Here is a 25,065-nt window from a genome sequence, read left to right as displayed (position 1 = left end):
CCTTCAGGCTTGCTAGCAGGAATGTGCAAAATGCACCCTGACAAGTCAACCAGGTTTGGAGGTTTCAGGAATGAGGAAAATAAAAAGGGTTGTTTGGTGTGGCTTTCTACAAGGCAGCTTTTGGCAACGAGGCACACAGGCAACCTGAGGAACTGATGCATATATTAGAAGACTAGACTCTGGTATCGTCCAGTGTGCCTGGACAGGGGGAAAAATGCAGCTCTCTCCCACCCCTTACTGTGCAGATACTGAGTCGTAAAGGCAACCCCTTGTTTCACCCTCCCACTCTCCCTGCACAGCGACTGCCTCCCTGAACATGTGCATGGTGCAACCTTTAAATCCATCCCTTCCTACTTCACCCCATTCCAGATGTAACCGAATTTCAGGCAATGGGTGGGAAACCTTTTCTAGCTCACGGGACACATTCCCTTCAAGGCAAATGACTGGGGGTGGGGGCGCTACGTATCGGTGGTGGGCAGCGGCATAGGCAAAAGTGGGCTGTCCAACAAATGTTGAATTCTACCTTTGTGCAGAGGACTGGTTTCAATATCCTCTATCTATCCAGGCCAGCAAGCACTATCTCAACAATATGTTCCAACCAGGTACAAATGCTCAAGGGAGTTTGCAAAGGAGGACCGGTGTGAAGTATAGCTTGGCAAGAGCCCTGGAGGCCAGGTGAAAAGAGCTGGAGGCCGGCATTTGTCTCCCACTCCAAGCCCTGAGGTTCTCCACCAGCTTGCCCATTCCCCTCCTTGACTCTCCCAACTGTCTAATTAGAGCCTCTCAATGCTGCCTGTGTCAGGGGAAGGTAGACTTCAGGCTTGTTTGGATCAACTTTATTTTTCACTACAAGAACATCCACCCAAAGCTAAGTTCAAGAGACATGAAGTTAGAATGAAAGGACAGGTTGCTTCTGAGCACATTCTGAAGCCTGGCCATCTGTTTTCAGCTGAGCTGAGTTCACAGGAAAATGCATTCCTGATTATCGTTTTTCATTTTTACAGCCTAATTAGGTAAGTCACGTTGTTGCTAATTTTGTTAAGACAAGTGAGAGACAGAAAGCCTTGCCATCTACTGCAGGATCTCTGCTGTGAGAGATCCTCATAGATCCTGCTCTACTTTCCAGGCACTTCTGGCCTATGTAACCCTTATGTAAGCCTTAACCTGCCCTGCTGTCACTAACATTGGCTTAACAATGGGCAGGCTGCTTCAACCAGAGCTTTTGCCAAGGGCTTTTATCTATACTCATCAGCTGATGATGCCTTGGCTGTTTAATCCTGTTCCCTGTATTAATGCAGGATTAAACCCTAAAGTTATGCCATCTGATTTGCAAGTGGGTGTGATTTGAGGGAAATGACCTCATGGGTCAAATTGGACCATTGGTGGGGTAAGACTGGCCTGTAGGACAAAAGTTCCCCTCTCCTGCTATAAGGCATTATGTATACCTAGCACATGATATCAGTAAATAATACCACCACCTTCTTGGGCATGTAGAGATAGTACCTTTCAGACTGCTCTAGGTGGAGTAAGCAGACTGAGTATTTGGCCGATCCTGCCCAGAAGCCCCTCTGCTAGGTTCTGGGGCTGACCACCCTCAGAGAAGGCCATGGTTAGCCACAGGAGGTTTTGGGTGGAAATACTGCATCAGAATTGCAATGATTTTATTCTGCCCGTTGACCAAACCTGAAACAATGAACATTGTAAGGTAAATTTGTGCTATACCAAAAACACACAAACTTGACTCACATAACTTATATTCTCATAACAGTGTAGCCATTTCAATTCCAGAAATATTTTATTTAAAATTAACTATCACACTAGTCAGTTAATAAAGTCTAGTACAGCTAAACTTACACAAAAAATATTTCAATCTGAATGACCTTTCCCTTAAAAAATATATTTTCAGTTTTTCATCATTAACATCATTCAAACTTAAATTTAACAATATTTATACAATTGCGGGAATCCCTGAACCCCCAGACTTCCCTCCTCCCCCTTCTGGTTTTCCGCAGATACATTTTTTAATTTAATTACATATATCCAACTTTAATTAAATCCTTATTTAATCCTTTACCTATTAAAAATTACAAGTGCTAAATCAATCCTGCTAGCGTCTTTAAATCTTTAATTGTTCCTTAATGTACTCTATAATTTTATACCATTCTTTTTAAAATTTACAATCATCTGCGTGTCTGATCTTCCCAGTCATTTTCGCCATTTCTGCATAGTCCATCATTTTCACTCTCCACTCTTTCTTGGTTGGCATTTCCTCTTTGTCACATCTCTGGGCAAAAAGCATTCTTGCAGCTGTCGTTGCATACATAACGAGTCTTTTAAAGTCCTTTTGTATTTCTTCTCCTGTTATGCCTATTAAAAAAGCTTCCGGGTTTTTTTTTAAACAAATGTTATCTTAAACATTTTTTTCCAGTTCATTATATATAATTTCCCAGAATGCTCTAGCCTTTTTGCACATCCACCCCATGTGGTAGAACGTGCCTTCATTCTCTTTACACTTCCAACATATGTTGGTTGTGTTTTTGTACACAATTCGCTAATCTTGTGGGAGTCAAATACCATTGGTACATCATTTTCATATAATTTTCTTTCAATGTACAGCATGCCGTGAACTTCAAATCCTCCCTCCATAATCTTTCCCAATCAGCAAGTTGTATATTATACCCTACATCTTTTGCCCAATGAATCATTACTGCTTTTACCTTTTCATCTTTAGTTTCCCATTCCAACAATAGTTTATGCATTTTTTATAATAGTTTCTCATTATTTCCCAACAAATCCTTTTCAAACCTTGACAACTCTTTTCTGAAACCCAATCCTTTGTCCAACCTAAACAGATCGTTTAGTTGGTGGTATTGTAACCAATCTGTTAATAAATGTCTTATATCCTCAATTCCCCCCCCACCTTTAATTGGTTTCCTACTTCGGTTAACAGTTCTTTGTAGGTTGCCCATTCATCTTTCATGTTTGTTTGTGTTTTTAACTAATATTGCTTCCAATGGTGATAACCACCATGGAGTTTTACCTTCTAAAATATTTTTATATTTTTCCCATACAGCATAAATGAATTTTCTTACATGGTTCAGGAATCCCTTATGTACTTTTATTTTTCATACCAAACATATGCATGCCATCCAAATCTGTTATCATAACCTTCCAGATCTAATATATCTGAATTCTTTAACGTTATCCATTAACAAAGCCAGCAGAGGCAGGACACCTCATAATATAACTTTAAATCTGGCAAGAGAATCCACCTCTTTCCTTGGCATCCATTAGTAACTTATATTTAACTTGGCTTTCCCCCTGCCAGATAAATTTAGATATGTCCTTTTGCCATTGTTTAAAGTGCCCTGCTCCACTATCGGTATAGATTGGAATAAAAATAACATTCTAGGCAATACATTCACTTTTATTACCAAGATGCTCCCAATTTCCTAAATGCCCCAGCCTTTGGGTGTTCCAGTCATAATTATAATAAGAGAGGACTGTTCCTGAATGGGGTAATTGTGCCTCTGAAGGCATTTTGGACTCACAGCTGTGCATGGAGGCGCAGGTCAATTCTGTGTCCAGGGCAGCTGTCTATCAGCTCCATCTGGTATGCAGGCTGGGACCCGACCTGCCCACAGACTGTCTCACCAGAGTTGTGCATGCTCTAGTTATCTCCCGCTTGGACCACTGCAATGCGCTCTAAGTGGGGCTGCCTTTGAAGGTGACCCGGAAACTACAAATAATCCAGAATGCGGCAGCTAGACTGGTGACTGGGAATGGCCGCCGAGACCACAGAACACTGGTCGTAAAAGATCTACATTGGCTCCCAGTACGTTTCCGAGCACAATTCAAAGTGTTGGTGCTGACCTTTAAAGCCCTAAAAGGCCTCGGCCCAGGATACCTGAAGGAGCGTCTCCACCCCCATCGCTCAGCCTGGACACTGAGGCCCAGCTCCAAGGGTTTTCTGGCGGTTCCCTCACTGCAAGAAGCGAAATTCCAGGGAACCAGACAGAGGGTCTTCTCGGTAGTGGCACCCGCCCTGTGGAATGCCCTCCCACCAGATGTCAAAGAGAAAAACAACTACTAGACTTTTTAGAAGGCAGTCCTGTTTAGGGATGCTTTTAATGTTTGATGTATTCATTGTGTTTTTAATATTCTATTGGGAGTTGCCCAGAGTGGCTAGGGAAACCCAGCCAGACGGGCAGTCTATAAATAAATTGTTGTTGTTATTCCTGGTTATACAGATAGTATCTAAAAATAACAACCTCAACACTAGAACACTCATTGTTCACTCAAATTCCTAGTTTTCATATGGAAATGCTTTTTCATCTGTTGGCAGCAAGTTCAAGCAAGCAAACAGTCCAAATGTGATGCAAATTTAATCTCTCTTTAATTTTAAAAACATAATCCCCTATTCCCAAATACAAAACAGGTATGATAAACATTAGGAGGAAGAAGCCCACTGCTTCTCATTCTCATCACAGAAGTTCATGGTTCCTCATTATGTATGAATTGAGCTTAAAAATAGTAACAGTTTGGTGGTTTTTAGTGCAGTTGATTTGATAGATCTTGTTAAAAATGATATTGGAAAATAATTTTATATACAACATTTGGAAATCGGGTACATTTAAAACCAAAACACAAATGTTTGCTAGTTCTGAATGGTTTGCATCTGTAAACAAACATCTGTCTTTAAAAATCTGAGCCACAATTTTGAGAGGGAATCGCAAAACAACTTTGTTTGTAGTCTCCTGTAGTAAAACCAAGTATACAAAGAGAACAGGCACTATATGTTCATCGCCCTTGACAAATGCCTGAAACCAAACTACATTTGAACACAGTAATATGAAGCAAAGAATCACACTTCCACCACAGAAGCTCTCGCTTTGTTTCCAATATGAATTTATCATCAAAAAATTTAAAACAGAGATGTTAGTCTTTTTTACACATCTTTCCTATTTGCCATCTAATCTAATCAGGATTTAAAATGAATGGGGAACTTCAGTCATCTAAAACATTGCATCCCAGTAGAGTACTTTCAGAAGATTTATCTTTATTAATTGCAGGTGATACATTATTTTTTGCACTCCCCAGCTACATGTACAGGGTGCCAATACTGTAATGTATTCTCAGTGATCTGTTATTTTAAAAGTGCATAGTATCAGGAAAGCCAGCTCATCCAAAAAGTACTGTATCACCCAAAGATTGGGGCATTTAGGAAACTGTGAGCAAAAAAATTAAAAACATTCATACCTCTGTAATTCTAAAGGTCATTGTATAGTTAATAGGAACTGCAAGTTTGTACCTGCTTACAATGATGGACTTTGAACACCGACAAAAGCAAAGGTATAATGTAAGACAGCTGGTCAGTTCAGCAGGCTCTTGGCAACTTATGGACACATACACACAGCTTGGACAGCAGCAGCATATGATCATTAAATGCTGCTTTTAATGAAACACCTCAAAAACACACTGATGATATCTTAACAGGGTAATGCATATATATTCATTTGAATGCTGCCTGCAGTTGCTTCGAAGCACAGGATAAGAGAGGTCTAAAGGTTACCCTACATACATGCTTTTACAAATGAGTTAAAGACATTATGTCTCTGCTTCCTCGTCACTGCCTGCAACGCTGCTGTCTGTGGATGCTGTGACATCTTCGTTGGTACCCTCGTCATTATCTCCTCTCTCAGATGCTTCACCCTTTGGGCCACCCTCAGATGCACTATTATCTTTAGATGGCTGAACTCCTTCTGGGAGCTGGACACCAGCTTCCGAAGAATCTGCGTCAGATGCTGTTTTCGGCATTTCTGTATTTGGATCACCTAAAAACTTCTGCCAACCCTTCAGTCTCTCTTCCCTTTCTCTTGAAGTCTCCTCGACCTGCGTTCACATATGAAATTATATGTAAATGTTTTGTGCCAAAAAGGGGGCGGGGGAGCTTTTTGCTTGTGACTTAATAATCAAAGCTTCAGAAACCTAACCAAAACCTATGTTAAGTATTACATTTATATTGTGGGAATGCCCCCCAAACCTAAAGTAAATAAACTGCACTAAAAACACACAGAGATAAAACTCTTATGAACAAACAGTACAAGAAGACTTAAGGCTGCTGAAAGCCTAAGTGGATTTAAGTGTGAGGCAGACCTAGGTTTCAATGTCTTCTGTATACAAAGCTTTAAATATCAGATCTAAATTCAGGTGAGTATCACATAAAATGTATGACCCATAAGAAAGACCAGATTTTTAAAACTCTTATTTATTACATTTATATACCGCACTTCATCTCAAGTTCACAGAATAAATATTTGTACCCATCCTAATCTCAGTTTAAGATGTCTAATAATCTTCTATATGATGGTATTAAAAACAGTAAACTAAACAAGCAAAAACAAATTAATAAAAATTAAAAATGACGAATTGGGATCCAACTCAATTTAGATTGCAATCCTAGATCCCCTGCTAAATTTACCCATTTGCCCTCTGACGAAGAAATGATCAGTCCATAATTTTAATGGTAGGTTTATTGTAGCTGTGAGAGACAGAATAACAACAGGGAAAACCCCAGAAACAAAAGTCAGAGATTGATGTGCATTATAATGAGTGAAATAAGTATTTGATCCCTTTGCAAAAGATGACTTAGTACTTGGTGGCAAAACCCTTGTTGGCAATTACAGAGGTCAGACATTTCTTGTAGGTGCCCACCAGGTTTGCACACATCTCAGGAGGTATTTTGTCCCACTCCTCTTTGCAGATCCTCTCCAAGTCAGTAAGATTTCAAGGCTGATGTGTAGCTACTCAAACCTTCAGCTCCCTCCACAAATTTTCGATAGGATTAAGGTCTGGAGACTGCCTAGGCCACTCCAGGACCTTAATGAGCTTCTTCTTGAGCCACTTCTTTGTTGCCTTGGCCCTGTGTTTTGGGTCACTGTCATGCTGGAATACCCATCCTCGACCCATTTTCAATGCCCTGGCTGAGGGAAGGAGGTGCTCACCCAAGATTTGACGATACATGGTCCCGTCCATTGTCCCTTCGATGCGATGAAGGTGTCCTGTCCCCTTAGCAGAAAAACATCCCCCCAAGCACCCCATGTTTGACAGTGGGGATGGTGTTCTTGGGGTTGTAGGCAGCATTCCTCCTCCTCCAAACACGGCGAGTTGAGTTGATGCCAAAAAGCTCGATTTTGGTCTCATCTGACCACAAGACTTCCACCCAGTTCTCCTCTGGGTCATTCAGATGTGCAAACTGCAGACAGGCCTGTACATGTGCTGTCTTGAGCAAGGGGACCTTATGGACCAATCATTTCTTCGTCAGAGGGCAAACGGGCAAATTTAGCAGGGGATTAAATACTTTCCCCCCACACTGTATATGGAAAGCTCTGCGTTAATAGTAATAAGCTGGACCAGCCCAGGGGATGAGGGGAGAATGTAACAGCATGTTATGCCACAGGCTAAATTTAAGGTGACATATTTTTTTTTGTTATGGGTTAAAAGGGACATGCTTTGCTGCACCACTTCAAAAAGGGGTCACTCCTAGGTACCCTCAGTGCTCTTTTCCCGTGAACCAAAATTCTTATTGGAATCATGACTGCAGAGCAAAACGTAAAGTGAGAAAGCACTTTGAAAATATAAAGTACTCAAATCTCCAATTCTCCGTTGTGATTATGAATGCCTGAGATCCAGAGCTTTCATCCTGGGCTAGCCTGCCAGAGGGGATGTGTTGGTTTCTAACCTGCAGTAAGGTTCCTGAAAGCAGCCTCTATGTCATGCTTCATGTACACACATAGCTTCAAATATCTCTCAAACAGCTGAAAGAGACATACCTGATAATCTGTTACACCATCCCATGTCTCCACAGAGAGCTGACGTCCACCAAACCATCGCCCGTCGAGTGCCTGTTTGCAGACATCTCCTTCTTCTGCTTCTTTAAATGACACAGAAGCAACACCATCTGGGTGCCTCTATAAAAACAAAAGAGAGCCAGAGGCTATCAAATCCAATCTAGGCCTTTATACGCTTAAACAGAATTACAGATTTTAGAAGACTTCTGGGACTTCAAGAAAACTTCAAGAAAACTATAAAAATACCATGGTACCAGAGAATCACTTCCAGAAATAAACTCTGAAGTCATTACGAGATAGCTATCATCACACCATATTCCTAAATATCTTAAATATTTGTCAGCCTATATACTTACAATGGCAGTATCAACATCAGAATTCTATAGCTGCTTAAACACATTCTTGCAAGGAACCATCTTCACTGACTATCTGACTGTCTAGTATGGTGTACTAGACGGAATAATAGATTTTCTACCTGGAAGACCTAGAATCCATTCCCTGTTCAGACACAATGGTCTCTTGGTGACCTTGTTCCACATCTCTCAATCTAACCTACCTTGCAGGGGTGCTATGAAAATCAAGAGGAGAGGAAGGCGACAGAGGATTACCACCCTGAGCTCCTCGGGAGGATGGGGGCCATTTATTAATAAAGTGAAGCATTTTAAATCCAAGAAACTTAAATGTATCTGGCAGTTAATCTAAACTGCTTCTAAAACAGTTTCTCAAAAGAAAAAAGAAAAATATTTAACACTGAATACAATTTAAGCTACATTCGGCTAACAACTACGATCGTGTAAAATTACCTACATCAAATAGAATGACTTTCTTTACTTGTCCAAACTTTTCACATTCTGTCCGAAGATCTTCTCTTATCTCATTTAGCACTAAAGGATCTTCCTGCAAAAATATCCAGTTATAAGATTACGTCTTAAAAGCGTTTTCCAACATTGCTTCAGAAACGAGAATTTCCACATGCTGGCTATACCATCCTGAGACACTAAGCCAATCCTGGCCAAACTGTTTAATGTGTATAATTGAAATTGGGTTCCATATTCATCTGATGCTCAAAGCATAACTCCAAAAGGAAAACCTCTTCCTTACAGGGCAGAATGCTACTGTGTATTTAATCCCCTGCTAAATTTACCCGTTTGCCCTCTGACGAAGAAATGACCAGTCCATAATTTTAATGGTAGGTTTATTGTAGCTGTGAGGGACAGAATAACAACAGGAAAACCCCCAGAAAACTACTGCGTTTCCCATGTGAAAAAGAACAGGTAGTATAAATGAACAAAGTATACATGAAATAAAATATCCTTTTACAATTTTTTCTTAGAATTAAAATAACTACATCTTTAAATTCAGGTAGGTAGGTGTGTTGGTCTGACGCAGTCAAAATTAAAAATTAAAAAATTGTCCAGTAGCACCTTAGAGACCAACTAAGTTTGTTCTAGGTATAAACTTTCACTTCTTCAGATATCTATCACGTATCTGAAGAAGTGTGCATGCACACAAAAGCTTATACCTAGAACAAACTTAGTTGGTCTCTAAGGTGCTACTGGACTATTTATTATTTTTTTATTTCGACTACATCTTTAAAGCCATAGTCAAATTACAAGAGTCAGAGTGAAATGGCAGTCAGTTACATTGCAATACCACAGACATAAAATCAGGATGTGAAATTTTGAACTCATGCATTTGTTTTTTAAGAATCCCATTTAATGTAGACATAGTAAAGCTTTAGTGGGAATAGTAATTTCTCTTAAGATAGTTTTATAAAGGTTTGTATATAGCAACAGTTGTACAATCCCTTTATTACACCAACTAAATGGTTGCAAAGCAATAAGCAAGCTCTCACCTGAACTCTTTTTCTTGGTCTAAAACAGTATTTCCCAAACTTGGGTCTGCAGCCATTTTTGAACTACAGTTCTCATCATCCCTGACCACTGGTCCTGCTGGCTGCAGATGATGGGTGTTGTAGTCCACACACAGCTGGAGATCCAAATTTGGGAAACACTGGTCTAGAATGTTATCCAATCTCACCCATTAAAACAGAGGAGGAAAAATGAGGCATAACTCAAAAATGCAATCTACTATAGTCTAAAGATGGAATCGAGAAGGGGCTGTGCAGGCTAGGCCATGCCCTGTGCAAACAGGCTGCAGCACATCAGGCTGAGGTGAAGCAATAATAGTCATTCCCACTTTAAAAATATAGATGCCAGCAGTTATTCATTACTTGTCCCTTCTTTTTTCCTTCCTGATCAATATCTAGGCTGAAGCGAAGTTCTGGTAAACTAAAGATTGCTCACTGCTTTTTAGTTGGTCCTAAAAGGCATGCTGCAGTTTCCATTTATATTCTTTTCCTAGCATGACCACCTGCACTTGCCTTTCCCAGCTCTTGTGCCTTACATTAAAACAGCAAGGGGTGGGGGAATGTGCTTCCCTACCTCAAAATCACTTGGGTGGAACATGTTCCTGATAATGATAACACGCTCGTGCCGCATTCGAACACTGCCATCTTTCTTCTCCGGTCTCCAATCCAGCAGTCTAATGAAATGAAGCAATAGTAAGGGGTTGGGGCTGATCTCTTCAGTTTCTATAAGAGTTTGTTGGAAAAAAACCCATTAAATTTGATATTTCTTAACTCAAGGTTTCAGCACTGGCAATTATTTCATACCACATAATGAAGCTAGCAACCTGAATCTGAAAAATTATTGGTAAACCATCTGATTTAAGTCTCTGGTAATTTATGGAAGGCTGCAATCCCATACTCACTCACCTCGGGCTAAGCCCCACTTGAACTCAGTAGTACTTACTTCTGGGTAGACATGCAAAGGATTGCACCAGCAGTATATATTTAGTTTGAAACTAGTCCCTTGTGAAATTTGGAGCAGCTTTTGAGATAAAGGTATCAGGCAGCTGCTGTAAAAAAAAAACTGTGGTAAAAATGTCACACTACTAGAGTAAGCCCTCAATTTACGTGGAGGCTACATTCCGGAGATCGCACCTAAAGCCAGTATCACGTATAGTCATGCACTGGATGCAAGGCCGGGTGCAACTGTCAAAGCATTTCCCCCCGGACATCCACCTCACTTTTCATTTTTGCAATTCTTCTTCTTTCTTTCTTTGCCAAGCATGTATAGCTGCAGGCTTACTGTACTTAATACAAAGATAAGCCTGGTCATAGCTTTAAACAACAGCGCACTCAGTATCAACAAAATATTCTGAAGTTTACAAATCATAAAAGGTGTAACAGCCAACTGCAAGGTGTGCCAGGCAGTTTAGAAACTTTGTTTCACTGGTTAAAATGAATGACATATTTTTAGATCTCAGGTTTTAGCCTGTATCTTTCCTCCTAGTACTATAAAAGCCAATGTTATTTACAGAAATAACTACACACTTTTGTTGTTGAGACAGCTTCTTCTTGTAGTCTTTGCATTTCTTTTTCTTCTTGCTGGCATCGTACTCCCCCTTCGGTTGAAACTGTGCAACTTCCACATGCAATTTGTAGCCTCTAATTTCATTTTCATCCAATAGTTTTAATGCCAGTTCAACAGATTCTCTCTATTATTAAAAATAAAAATAGAAGAGGTAATTCAGATTTCAGGACTCTTACCTTTCACCTAAACAACAAAGTCTGGCTTGTAAAGAGGTAAAACTTACCAAAAAAAATATTACCATAATAAGCTACCTTGAAGTCCCAGTGACTGCTCAAAATAAAAATAAAGTTCAAAGGAACAAAGAGACAAGTGAAAGATTGAAATCATCATCGTGAAAGTATAACTGAAGCATACAACTAACCTTTAAGTAGCAGCAGAGCCCATCTCCTTTAAGATTTCCTTCTTTGTCTTTGTAAAGTTTAATTTTAGGCTCCTCTGTTTGCGGATCACGCATAACAATACCACATTTTGACATAACCTGCACAAACTCATCTTTTGTAATGTCTGGTGGTAAACCTGTGGAAATAAATTTAAACAAATGCAAGAAATACACCTGCTAACTTCACAAAATCGATTTTAGAAGAATCGAATAGAGGATTCTAACTCATCACAAGGTTCCTGGTGTTCTTTAATGTACCTTTAGTCTTCCCTACTCACACACTTTCTGGCATTATCTCCTGGCTTTTGGACCTAAGAACACAGTGGAAGATTCCAAAGTATGTGCCATGCAGTGAATTGTTTTAATGAAAGCAGGTGTTTCTTGCGGTATTCAGGGAGATCATGAAGCAGAGCTCACTCTCCCTTACTCTGCCTTTTCCAGAGTTGAAATCTGACGATCCTGACCCAGAGGAGCCTTCCAGAATGAATCCATGGAAACCACCTGGAACTTCAAACATCAACTCTGCTTGGGCACATTCAGGAACAGACAGGAGCAGAAGTTGCAGGAGGGGGGTACTAGGAAGAAAAGGAGTCACAGTCCTCTTGTTTCAGTGCCACAAAAAAGGTTTTGTGGACAACTGACGTGAGCTGGAGAACTGCATCAGGGATGCAGAGCTAAAGAGAGACACAGTCAGGCCTCTGCTACTGACCGAGAGATCTGGAGCAAGAGAGAGATCAATCTGGTCCCATGCAACGGCTGCTAAAGCATAGCTCTTCCACGCCTGCTTTCCTTTTATTTCCCCAGTTCATTAATGTATATACTTTTTTGTATTTCAACAGAAATATGTAAGATTGTAAGCCTGCAGGCAGCAACTATCTTAGCTTTTAATATCCTTAGTGCTTAGAAAATTGTAAGCAGTTTGCACGTGCTGAACTACAGAAAGGGGCCATTATTCACATGCTTTGTATGCAGAAGGTCCCAGATTCAACCCCTGGCATCCCCAGATACCGTAGGGCTGGGAAAGGCAATTCAGAAACCTAGAGGGCCACTGGCAGCGTAGGCATTTTTCTGTTGGATGGACCAATGGCCTGACTTGCTATAAGGCAGCTTTTTAACTTGGGTTAAAAAGGGATTTGTTGGCAGTTGCAGGTCCCACTTGCCTAAGAGTCAATAGTATCCACATCACCACTAAATGGACAAAGTATGGCTCTCAATTATACCGGTAGTTAAGCAAAAAGGCAATAGAGAAGGCAGAAGGCTGACAAAAAAAATTCACACATTTCAGCATAAATAACTTCGTAATAATTTCTGTTACATGTATCTCAAATACTGTATTTTTCACTCCATAAGACACACTTTTTTCCTCCTAAAAAGTAAGAAAAATGTCTCCTCTCTGAGGAGAGGAGAGGAAGAGCAGATCAAAGGGATAAGACTCGGAAATAGGATATATAAACTATGGGCGTTTGCTGATGACTTGATAATTGCTACAGAGAACCCAAAATAGAGTATAATTAAAATACTAGAAATAATAAATAATTATGGGAAGGTGGCGGGCTTCAAATTGAACAACTAAAAGACTAAACTTATGGCTAAGAACTTGTCAACAGGAGAAAAAGAAGAACACAGTTTTGTAAAAAAAAAAAAAAGAAATACCTTGGGATATGGCTAACTCCGAAAAATATTAGTTACAGATAGGTAGCCGTGTTGGTCTGACATAGTCAAAACAAAATTTAAAAAATTCTTCCAGTAGCACCTTAGAAACCAACTAAGTTTGTCATAGGTACGGTATATGCTTTCGTGTGCATGCACACTTCTTCAACTCATTACCAAGCTTGAAACCATGGAGAGACCTGGTGTGAATAAGGACACTGGATTCTTATTATTCTCATTATACATGATAAAGCTATTTTTAGCACCTCGCCCCTTGCTTTTTCCTGCAAGACCAATTGTAGTCATTAACAGTCGTTAACAGTCATCAACAGGTTTACCACTCCTATCAGCCAATCACCCATTCCCACCACCCTTCTGAGTAATACCCCTCCCCACCCTCTGACTATACATAGGGTCTGGTGACTTCTGTTTCAGTGTATCTGAAGAAGTGTGCATGCACATGAAAGCTCATACCTATGACAAACTTAGTTGGTCTCTAAGGTGCTACTGGAATGGGTTTTTTTTGTTCTGAAAAATATTAATCTTTACCAGGACAACTACATAAAAACGTGGTTAGAAATAAAAAGGAACATGGAGATTTGGAGTAAATTAAAGTTATCTTTCTGGGGACGCATTTCGGCGATAAAAATGAATGTTTTGCCAAAAATTATGTTTGTGTTTCAAAATATACCAATTTTAAGAGGCACAGGCTGCATAACAACATGGCAGAAAGAAATTTCAAAATTTATATGGCAAGGGTCAAGGCCAAGGATAAATCATACCCTACTAATCGATATAAATGAAAGGGGGGGATTTGGCCTCCAGGACCTAAAGTTATATTATGAGGCTGCATGCCTTTCATGGTTAAAAGAATGGTTTCAACTCCAAAAAAACAGAATTCCTGGATATAGAGGGACATGACCTAAGATTCGGGTGGCATGCCTACCTGAACTATGATAAGACTAAAGCCCATAAGGGATTTATTAAACATATAATAAGAGGCTCACTGTTTAAGGTGTGGGCAAAATACAGAGACCTGTTGGAGCCAAAAACACCGCTTTGGATCTCCCCGGTAGAGGCCAAGGCGGTAAAGAAAAAGAATATGAAAGATAATTGGATAACATACAAATCGTTACTAATATTTGAAGGCAACCAAGTCAAATTAAAAGGGTATGAAGAAATTAAAAACTACTTAACAAGTTGGCTAGACTACCATCAACTACATGAAACATTTAATCAGGACAAAAAAAAGGGTTTAATCAAGAACCTTCTAGACTAGAAAAAGACCTGCTGAACAACAACAATAAAGTTATCTCAAGAATGTACTGCCTCCTCGACTGCCTCCTCCTAGAGAAGCTGCAGAACTGTGAGTTGAACCCCATAAAAACAGGATTTCCCCCCCCCCTTGCAAGGAAACAACAACTTTGAGTTAATCCTTTAAAAATGAGCTTTCCCCCTTTGCAAAAAAGATGCACAACTGTGAGCTGACCCCTCCCCCCCCAAAATGGGGCTTTTCCCATTTGCAAAAAAGCTGCATAACTTTGAGCTGATTCTTTAAAAAATGGAGCTTTCTCCCTTTGCAAAAGCAGCTTCCTCTAGTTGTTGGCTGGTATGCCTAGGACAATTCAAGAAAGCAAAATATATTTTTTTCTTGTTTTCCTCCTCTAAAAACTAGGAGTGTCCTATGGAGCGAAAAATATAATATACACACAGAACCCAGTTTATAATAGGTTATTTAGTTGTTAGCGTTATCCACCTAAGATTTCCCTGGTGGTATCGTTTTAGTGCCTTTCTCTTTTTGCCTATATGCCAGCCAGCTAAACTGTATTAAAATCCTGAATAAAATTCCATCATTTTTCTCTTCTTCAACTTTCAGAAATATTTTGTTCCATTGCAAAGCTTTTATGCAATCCAAAGTAAAATAATATATTTTAAAAGTATATTCAGATACATCTGTCTTCCTAACCATAAGGTTTGACTTTCATATATGCTTCCCAATGCATCATCTTCAGCAATCTGCAAATGCCAAAAGTTTTTTTCTTACCTGTCACATATACATTTGTGTTTCTCTGTTCTTCAACATGAAACCATCCTAAGGAGGAGATCATGATTAGATTAGTTATGTTGCAGTTCTAAACCAGCACATGAGACCACAGAAATTCACATGAGAACATAGAGAACTGCTGCCAATCAGAGCTGACACTATTGGGCTAGACAGACAAACAGTCTGACATGGCCTAGGGCAGCTTCCTATATTCACATTTATGCAGCTTTAACAAAGATCACAAATCATTAAAAGTTGCCTGTCATTTGATTCCTTAAAATTTACACTTTCAGAAGAGATTAAGTAGTCTTTCTGAATGGTAATGAGATCTTTCAGTATGAAGATGCATGCAACATTGCCACTGAAGATGTTTAATGCTCAACTCCACAGAAATAGAGATTTCTTCTTGAGCAGCAGACTACTTCTAAGTCATGCACAACGGGGCCCCTTGCCTGCATCAGGTTTTCTTTTCTCTCCTCTTTGTTTAAGATCTGTTGCCTGAGATGCTTTTGGATCTGTTGGCTGCTGGATCTTGGTATTCTTTGAATCTTTAGGAGTTTTAGATTCAGTCTTTGTAAGAGATGCAGATGAATTATCTGAACTTTCAGTGGGAAAGCCGTAGTTAGCATGATATGTTGCCAGGAAATCTTCAGTAACCTAAAAGAGAATTCAGAGTAGAGACAGGTAAGGGTTTCCGTCTGAGCTACTACGGTAGCTAAAGGTAAAGGCAAAAGTAAAGGACCCCTGGATGGTTAAGTCCTGTTGAATTTGACTATGGGGTGCAGCACTCATCTCCGCTTTCAGGTTGAGGGAGCTGGTGATTGGCTGCAAACAGTTTTTCCAGGTCATGTGGCCAGCATGATTAAACTGCTTCTGGTGCAACGGGACACTGTGACGAGTGCCAGAGCACACGGAAATCCCATTTCCCTTCTTGCCACAGCAGTACCTATTTATCTACTTGCACTGGGATGCTTTCGAACTGCTAGGTTGGCAGGAGCTGGGACAGAGCAACGGCAGCTCACCTTGTCATGCAGATTTGAACTGTCGACCTTGCAATTGGCAAGCCCAAGAGGCTCAGTGGTTTAGATCACAGCGCCACTTGCTCCCCAGAGCTACTACATGTGATAAATGTACCAATCTAAACACTGAAACAAATCATGATGACCATGTTCTATTTTTTAAATTATGGTGCAGAGGCCTTTCATAATGGAACTGCAAATGGCAGTATGGGACAGGAGTAGGCAACCTAAGGCCCATGGGCCACAAGCAGCCCACGGGGGTCATTTAACTGGCCCATAAGCCACCCACTTTGTGAGTCCCCGCGTGCTGCGCTAAACTAGCACAGCGTGGGCACTCGCTTCTGTGGTGCCAAAAATTGTGTCTGCACCATATGCAGATGCCGGAAATCACGCCTGTGCAGATGCTGGAAATCGTGTCTGCATAGATGCAGATGCTGGAAATGGCGGGTGCGCACGTGATACGGCCCACGGAGGGATCTCCATTTGAGTGAACCGGCCCAGGGGAAGTAAACCTTGCCGACCCCTGGTATAGAAGGACAAACATGCATCTTTTATAATAGCCTTCCCCAACATGGTGCTCTCCAGCTGTTTCACACTACAGTTGCCATCAGTCCCAGCCAGCTGGTATACAAAGTATAAGGATGCTGCTATAGGTACATCAGTACAAGTCATTTCGTGAACCACAGCAGCTGTCATATCTAAGAGATTAAGTCCCTAATGATTTATATTTATCCTGAATGAACAACTTTTGACCACATATTAATAAGCATTCCCGAGGCAGCAAACAGAAAAATATAGAATGTGCTTTATACAGGGTGAGTCTTTGAAAAGAGGCCCTGTGGAACATGTATACTCTGTATCCACAGGGACCCTTTTAAAGGACTCACCCTGCACAATAACATTTTTTTAAAAGCAAGCAACTTCCTTGCACAGAGGCAGCATAAAATAATGTACAGCCAGGATTTCAAAAAACAGCTAGAAAGTCTAGATAAATAAAAAATCTCTTCACCTAGACTACTGCTTGGTGTTAAAAAGGGGAAAGAGCTCTTTACCTTTTTGTTATTATGTGCACAGAACCACATGTATAAAGTGAAGAACAGTTTCTCTCCCAAGAAACTGGAAATGGGGAAGGGAGGTGGGAGAGAAATTATGTCTGACCTGTCCAATTCTTTGCAGGTACTTCACCATATCTGAAACACAATCTGACACTGACACAATGCCATCTTTTTATTCCTTCTAAATTGTTCTTTGTAGCATTTTTTTTCATTATAATTTTATCTATTTATAAAACTTATTAGGGCAACCCCTTACAAAATTCAAAAGGGTATGGTATTGTTTAATACTGTACAGAGGTGGCTAACTTGTTGCCTTTCAGATGCTGCTGGACTTCTGCTCTCCTCATCCCTGAGCACTGGCCATGCTACTTGGGGTTGATGGGAATTAAAATTCAGTTACCATCTGGAAGGCCACAGATTAGCCACCCCTAGCATAACGCAATAATGTTTCCTTATAGGTTACTTTATCAAATGAACATTAAAAAGTATTTCCCCTATTTATTTTCATTTGCTTTGGAGTGACACTATTGTACTCATATTAATACATTCACTCACCCGCCTTCCTCTTGGAAGATTCAGGACAGATAAAGTCTTCACACAGCACTTCCTTAAAACTATGGAACTCACACTCCTACAGGCTTTAAAAGAGGATTCGTGGACAGTAATGCTATCATTATGGCCACTAGCTACAATGGATATACTCTGCCACCACAGTTGGGAGGCAGCAAGGCTTCTCAATACCCAGTGGCTGGAAACCACCGTAGGAGGTGAGAGGGCTGCTGTGCTGGGGCCCTGGCTTGAGGGTTTCTCACTGGGGCATCAGGTTGGGCACTGTGGAAACAGGATGCTGGGGGTCGTCTTATCGTCTTATACGCCGGGTCGTATTTCTTATACGGCGAGTATATCCCAAACTCTATCTTTTGACTGGAAAAGTTGGGGGTCGTCTTATACGCCCAGTTGTTTTATACGCCGGAATATACGGTATTATTATTATTATTACTTTCTTCTTTACAAACTTCACTGAAAATTCTAAAGTCAATTATGAAACACCAAGTGTTCTCTTCAAAGACAAATACATGTACAGTCAGATGGGTGGGATACAAATAATAAAATTATTATCATTAGCTACATGGCATCAAAACAAACTTTGAAAATATTTCACATCACTGATTCAGCTCGCATCCACAGGGCACATGTCAATCTAAAACATTAATATAATTCTCCACAGTGGCTGCCGTGGCAACTGAGCTGTGAGAGAAATTACTGTACTGCTGTCAATAGACTGCAAATCAAGACCTTTTTGAAATACAGTAGTGTTTTTCTTCTTCAAAGTAAGTTTTATAATCTACATACTAAAAAACAAAACGGACAAAGGCCACTCCAAAGTAAATTTGGACATAAACATTAATTAACTCTGCCAATGTGGGGACCAGGCCTACATGGAATTTTCCCACATGAAATAAAAGTAGATGTCCAATTTGTACCGTATTTTTCGCTCCATAGGACGCACCGGACCACAGGACACACCTCGATTTTAGTGGAGGAAAACCAGGGGGGAAAAGCTGGGAGGGGGCGCTGGAGAGGGAGCGAAGGAGGGAGCGGCAGTGCAGGGACCAATCCGGCTTCCCCTGCCTCCCCCGCCCCCTTCCAACACTGGCTTTCTTGCTGAATGCGGGGGGAGGCGGAGGAGATGCTGTTGGTTGCTCCCCGCCAACCCCGTCCTCGAAAGCAGGCTTGTTTTTGCAACGGGGGTGGTGGAGAGCAACCAGCAGCATCCCTCCGCTGTCCCCCGCTTCTCGCTGAATGTGGGGGGAGGTGCGGGATAGCGGAGATGCTTCACGGATCAGGGAAAGAGGGGCGGGCAGCGGGCGGCTGCCGCCCGCCTCTCCGTCCCTGCTCCCTGTCAAACATCTCCTCCACCCCAGGCTGCTCTTCCTCTCTCCCTGCCCCAGACGCAAAAAAGGGGCTGCTTTTGGCCGCTTCTCCCTCTGTCTGTCCACCTCTGCCGCTGCTCGCCTCTGCAGCTCGCAAGAGATCAGAGCCTGCATTTGGTAGAGACACAGCATAGTGCTGTGTCTCTCCCGACTGCAGGCTCTCATCCCTGCTATTGCGAGAGGAAGAGGCGGACAGCTGCAGAGGTGGACAGGGGAAGGAGCAGCAGCCAAAAGGAGCCCTTTCAGGTGCTCTTTCTCCGCCACCCACCGCCTCTGATGCTGCCCGCCTCTGACGCTCTCAAGAGATTGGAGCCTGCATTCGGGAGAGACACAGCATCAAGCTGTGTCTCTCCCGACAGCAGGCTCCGATCCCTGCTCTTGTGAGCGGCATATGTGGGCAGCTGCAGCGACGGGGGGGGGGGTGCAGGCGAGCGGCCGAAAGGAGTGCCCCTGCCTCTGCAGCTGCCTGCCTCTGCTGCTAGCAAGAGCAGGGATCAGAGCCTGTGTTTTGGAGAGGCACTGGCTCGGCAGCAGAGGCATCCCTCCGCTCGGACTGCAGCGGCAGCCGAGGGATCCCGCTGCCAGAGCCATGGCATTTGCTCCATAAGACGCACAGAGATTTCCCCTTTAAAAGTGCATCCTATGGAGCAAAAAATACGTTGTTTCCTGGGAGGGAGGAACTGCTGCACTGCAAACCACACCAGAGCAAAAACTACCAGTCCAATTCAGAGAATATTAAGAACAGCCCCAAAGCAAAAAGCTTTGTATTATGATTATAATTCCTTAACTGTACCCTAGCTCTAAGTAGACCTGGGCCTGCGGGGGGTGGGCTTTGGCTCTGCAGATACAGTGGTACCTCTGGTTAAAAACTTAATTTGTTCCGGAGGTCCATTCTTAACCTGAAACTGTTCTTAACCTAAAGCACCACTTTAGCTAATGGGGCCTCCTGCTACCGCTGCACTGCTGGAGCACGATTTCTGTTCTCATCCTGAAGCAAAGTTCTTAACCTGAGGTACTATTTCTGGGTTAGCAGAGTTTGTAACCTGAAGCGTCTGTAACCTGAAGAGTTTGTAACCCGAGGTACCACTGCATTGCTGGGCTTATTTATTTATTTATTTATTTATTGAATTTATATACCGCCCTATACCCAGAGGTCTCAGGGCAGTTCACAGAATAGATTACAATATATAAAAACAAAATAAGAACAATGACCCAATAACACCCCCCCCCCAAAAAAGAGCCACATTTTAAAAGGGTACAGGATATTAGATGTCAATCTGCTCAACCAAAGGTTAAAAAGGAACACTTTTGCCTGGCACCTAAAGGTGTATAATGAAGGCGCCAGGCGAATGTCCCTGGGGAAAGCATTCCACAGACGGGGAGCCACTGCAGAGAAGGTCCCGTTCTCGTGTTGCCACTCTCTGGACCTCTCAAGGAGGCGGCACATAAAGAAGGGCCTCAGAAGATGATCTCAGAGTCTGGGTAGGTTCATATGGAAAGAGGCGGTCCTTGAGGTATTGTGGTCCTCAACAGTTTAAGGCATTCTAAGTCAAAACCAGCACTTTGAATTGGGCCTGGAAACTAATTGGTAGCCAGTGCAGTCCGACCAGGATTGGTGTAATATGCTCAAACCGTCTTGCTCTGGTGGCTGCTGAATTCTGCACTAGCTGAAGTTTCTGAGGCAGCCCTACGTACAACACATTGCAGTAATCTAACCTTGAAGTTACCAGAGCACAGACCACCTGAAGCTGATGGAATGCACTCCGGGCCACTGAGGCCACCTGAGCCTCGAGCGACAGCAAAGGATGCAAGAGTACCCCCAAGCCGCGAACCTGCTCCTTCAGAGGAAGTGTAACCCCATCAAGAGCAGGCGACCTCCTAGCCATCTGGTCCAGGGAATCACCCACTAACACTGCCTCACTCTAACAGTGCCTCACAAACAAGATGAATTTTAACAAGGAGAAATGCAAAGTACTACACTTGGGCAAAAAAAATGAAAGGCACAAATACAGGATGGGAGACACCTGGCTTGAGAGCAGTACATGTGAAAAGGATCTAGGAGTCTTGGTAGACCACAAACTTGACATGAGTCAGCAGTGTGATGCAGCAGCTAAAAAAGCCAATGCAATTCTGGGCTGCATCAATAGGAGTATAGCATCTAGATCAAGGGAAGTAATAGTACCACTGTATTCTGCTCTGGTCAGACCTCACCTGGAGTACTGTGTCCAGTTCTGGGCACCACAGTTCAAGAAGGATACTGACAAGCTGGAACGTGTCCAGAAGAGGGCAACCAAAATGGTCAAAGGCCTGGAAACTATGCCTTATGAGGAACGGCTTAGGGAGCTGGGTATGTTTAGCCTGGAGAAGAGAAGGTTAAGGGGTGATATGATAGCCATGTTCAAATATATAAAAGGATGTCATATAGAGGAGGGAGAAAGGTTGTTTTCTGCTGCTCCAGAGAAGCGGACACGGAGCAACGGATTCAAACTACAAGAAAGAAAATTCCACCTAAACATTAGGAAGAACTTCCTGACAGTAAGAGCTGTTCGGCAGTGGAATTTGCTGCCAAGGAGTGTGGTGGAGTCTCCTTCTTTGGAGGTCTTTAAGCAGAGGCTTGACAGGCATATGTCAAGAATGCTTTGATGGTGTTTCCTGCTTGGCAGGGGGTTGGACTGGATGGCCCTTGTGGTCTCTTCCAACTCTATGATTCTATGATTCTATGATTATCTGGATTGAGTTTCAGTTTGTTAGCTCTCATCTAGACCATTACCGAGACAAGACACTGGTCCTGCGCTTCCACTGCCTCACCTGCAGATGTAAAGGAGAAATAGAGCTGAGTGTCATCAGGATACTGCTGACAACGTACTTCGAACCTCTGGATAACTGCACCCAGTGGTTACACGTAGACGTTAAACAACATGGAGTATAGGATTGAGCTCTGTGGAACCACACACTGAAGGTTCCACGGGGTTGAAATGCTTTCCCCAAGTAGCACCCTCTTGGAACGACCATTCAAGTAGGACTGGAATCACCGCAAAGTGGTGCCACACACCCCTAGTTTGGAGAGTCACTCCAGAAGGATACCATGGTCAATGGTATCGAAAGCCGCTGAGAGGTCGAGAACAATTAACAGAGACATGAATCCCTTGTCTCTTGCCAGAAATCATACAGGGTGACCAAAGCAGTTTCTGTGCCAAAACCAGGCCTAAACTCCAATTGAAATTGATCCAGAAAAATCAGTTTCTTCCAAAAGCGCCTGGATCTGGTCTGTGACTACTCGCTCCTGAACCTTGCCCAGCAAAGGGAGATTAGCAACTGGCCAGTAGTTAGGTTTTCTGAATCCAGGGAAGGTTTCTTAAGGAGTGGTTTTACCACTGCCTCCTTCAAACAGGCAGGGACCACCCCCTCTAGTAAAGAGGCTTTGATCACCTCCCTGGCCCAGCCAGCTGTTCCCTCCCTGCTGGTTTTTATCAGCCAAGAGGGGCAAGGGTCTAGAGCAGGGCTAAGCAACCTTTTTCAGCAAGGGGCCAGTCCACCACCCCTCAAACCATGTGGTAGGCCAGACAATTTGGGGGGGGGGGGTGAACAAATTCCTATGCCCCACAAATAACCCAGAGATGCGTTTTAAATAAAAGGACACATTCTACTCATGCAAAACCACGCTGATTCCCGGACCATCTGCAGGCTGGATTGAGAAGGCAATTGGTCCGCATCCGACCCCTGGGTCTTAGGTTGGCTACCCTTGGTCTAGAGCGCATGACTGATCAGAGCACTTTGTCCACATCCTCAAGCGTTACCAACTGAAACTCATCCAAAACAACAGACTAGACTGTGCTCTGAACACCCCATGAGATTCATCTGCTGTAACACTCTGGGCGGCTTCCAACCAAATATTAAAAACAGTAGTGTCAAACATTAAAAACTTCCCCTAAACAGGGCCGCCTTCAGTTGTCTTCTAAAAGTAAAATAGTTGCTTATTGCCTTGACATCTGCTGGGAGGGCATTCCACAGGGCGGGTGCCACTACTGAGAAGGCCCTCTGTCTGGTTCCCTGTAACCTCACTTCTCGCAATGAGGGAACCGCCAGAAGGCCCTCTGTGCTGGATCTCAGTGTCCGGGCTGAATGACGGGGGTGGAGACGCTCCTTCAGGTATACAGGACCATAGCTGCCAACCCTCCCTTTTTTGGCGGGAAATTCCCTTATTCCAAGCCACAGCTGTCAGCCTTCCCTTTTTTTGTTGGAAATTTCCTTATTCCAGCGCCGTTTCCCGCTGCTATCCTGGATTGTTAGATATACCGGCGTAGACTGTCCCCGGGACAGGTGAGGCTGCTGATCCCTTATTTTAAAATCCAAAAGTTGACAGCTATGTACAAGACCGACACCATTTAGGGCTTTAAAGGTCAGTACCAGCGCTTTAAATTGTGCTCTGAAACGTACTGGGAGTCAGTGTAGATCTCAGTCACTAGTCTAGCTGCCGCATTCTGGATTAATTGCAGTTTCCAGGTCACCTTCAAAGGTAGCCCCCTGTAGAGTGCATTGCAGTATTATAAGGATTATAATAATTATTAAAAATAATTATTATTATTACCATGATCATTATTAACCTGCACTGAGAGCGTTTCAGCCACTGTACAAATAGCAGCAATAAACGAGAGCAAGGCTACGCCATACTTTGCTCCTGTTCTTGTTTTTATATTATGTATTTTGTGTTTTTGTACTGTGAACCGCCCTGAGATCTTTGGCTGAAAGGCGGCATAGAAATGTAATGAAATTAGAAGCAAAGAAACAGCAGCAGCAGCAGAGTCGTTCCCTGTCCATACATGACGTACACAGGCCCCTCCCCCTCCCGAACAGGCCCCGCCCCTCCCCCTCACCTTCGGGAACCAGGCCCTTTTGTCGCGATCCCACTCGTACTGCGTCCCGTCCGCCGGGTCCGTGTACGTGAAAGGGTCCTCGCCGCCTTCCTCGTCCTTCTTGCCGTACAGCTCCTGCAGCCGCAGCTGCTGGTAGAACTCCTCGTTCCGATCCGAGCCGCCAATACTCATGTTGTTGCCGGAGCCCAGGCTGACGAAGCAGAAAACGCGGGGCGACTCAGCAGCGCCTCACAAGCTAGGCCGTGCCTCAGATGCCGCCGCCGCCGCCGCCTACTCGGGAGCCGCCGGACCGCACGAAGCCGTTCAGGGCGCCTGCGCACGGGCCTTGAGCGGCTGTCTCGCGCCACGGCTGCCCTTGCGCAGGCGCGGCCCCGCCCTGCTCCACGTGCGACGCTGGTGCTGTCACGTGTCCACACACGCCTCGCCTCACAACCGCCGGTTAAGGAAGAAGCGAACGGGCGTGCGCGGGAAATCCCCGATACCCCCCTTCACACACCCCCGCACACACCTCATTCTCCGTCTGTACACGCAAAAATATTATCCACCCCACCCCTTTTATTTATTTATCGGATCCGGTTGATGGTTTTTATGAATTTCTACAAAAGGCTGAGAGGACGAATTCTTCGCGCCCGCACTGCGCAAGAGCGGAAGTCCGCGGGAGAGGAGCAAAGTCGTAGCCACGTGATGTGTACTTTTAAAAGCACCCAATTGAAAAGCAAGATCTGGGAGACACGCCTCGTTATCTAAAGGGTGGGAGGAATGAGGGAGAGATGAGGAGAAAGCAGGTGCGCATGCTCACAAGCCACCCTTCTATTTAAAGCTA

General features: G+C 43.0%; 1 protein-coding gene across 1 annotated transcript; it reads right to left on the bottom strand.

Moving 5' to 3' along the window:
• Positions 1-4,372: 4,372 nt before the first annotated feature.
• On the bottom strand, positions 4,373-24,543 carry HTATSF1 (HIV-1 Tat specific factor 1). The gene is made up of 9 exons (XM_088665146.1): positions 24,243-24,543; positions 15,813-16,017; positions 15,361-15,408; positions 11,649-11,803; positions 11,248-11,411; positions 10,295-10,394; positions 8,658-8,747; positions 7,833-7,970; positions 4,373-5,892 (listed from the first exon to the last, which is right to left on the bottom strand). Exons 1-9 carry the CDS (start codon positions 24,411-24,413, stop codon positions 5,608-5,610), a joined length of 1,356 nt encoding a protein of 451 aa, XP_088521272.1. The 5' UTR covers positions 24,414-24,543; the 3' UTR covers positions 4,373-5,607.
• Between the last annotated feature and the right edge of the window lie 522 nt (positions 24,544-25,065).

Source organism: Zootoca vivipara, chromosome Z2 (genome assembly GCF_965207765.1).
Source record: "Zootoca vivipara chromosome Z2, rZooViv2.hap1.1, whole genome shotgun sequence".
Taxonomy (NCBI): domain Eukaryota; kingdom Metazoa; phylum Chordata; class Lepidosauria; order Squamata; family Lacertidae; genus Zootoca; species Zootoca vivipara.
This window is presented reverse-complemented; position numbering and strand designations above follow the sequence as displayed.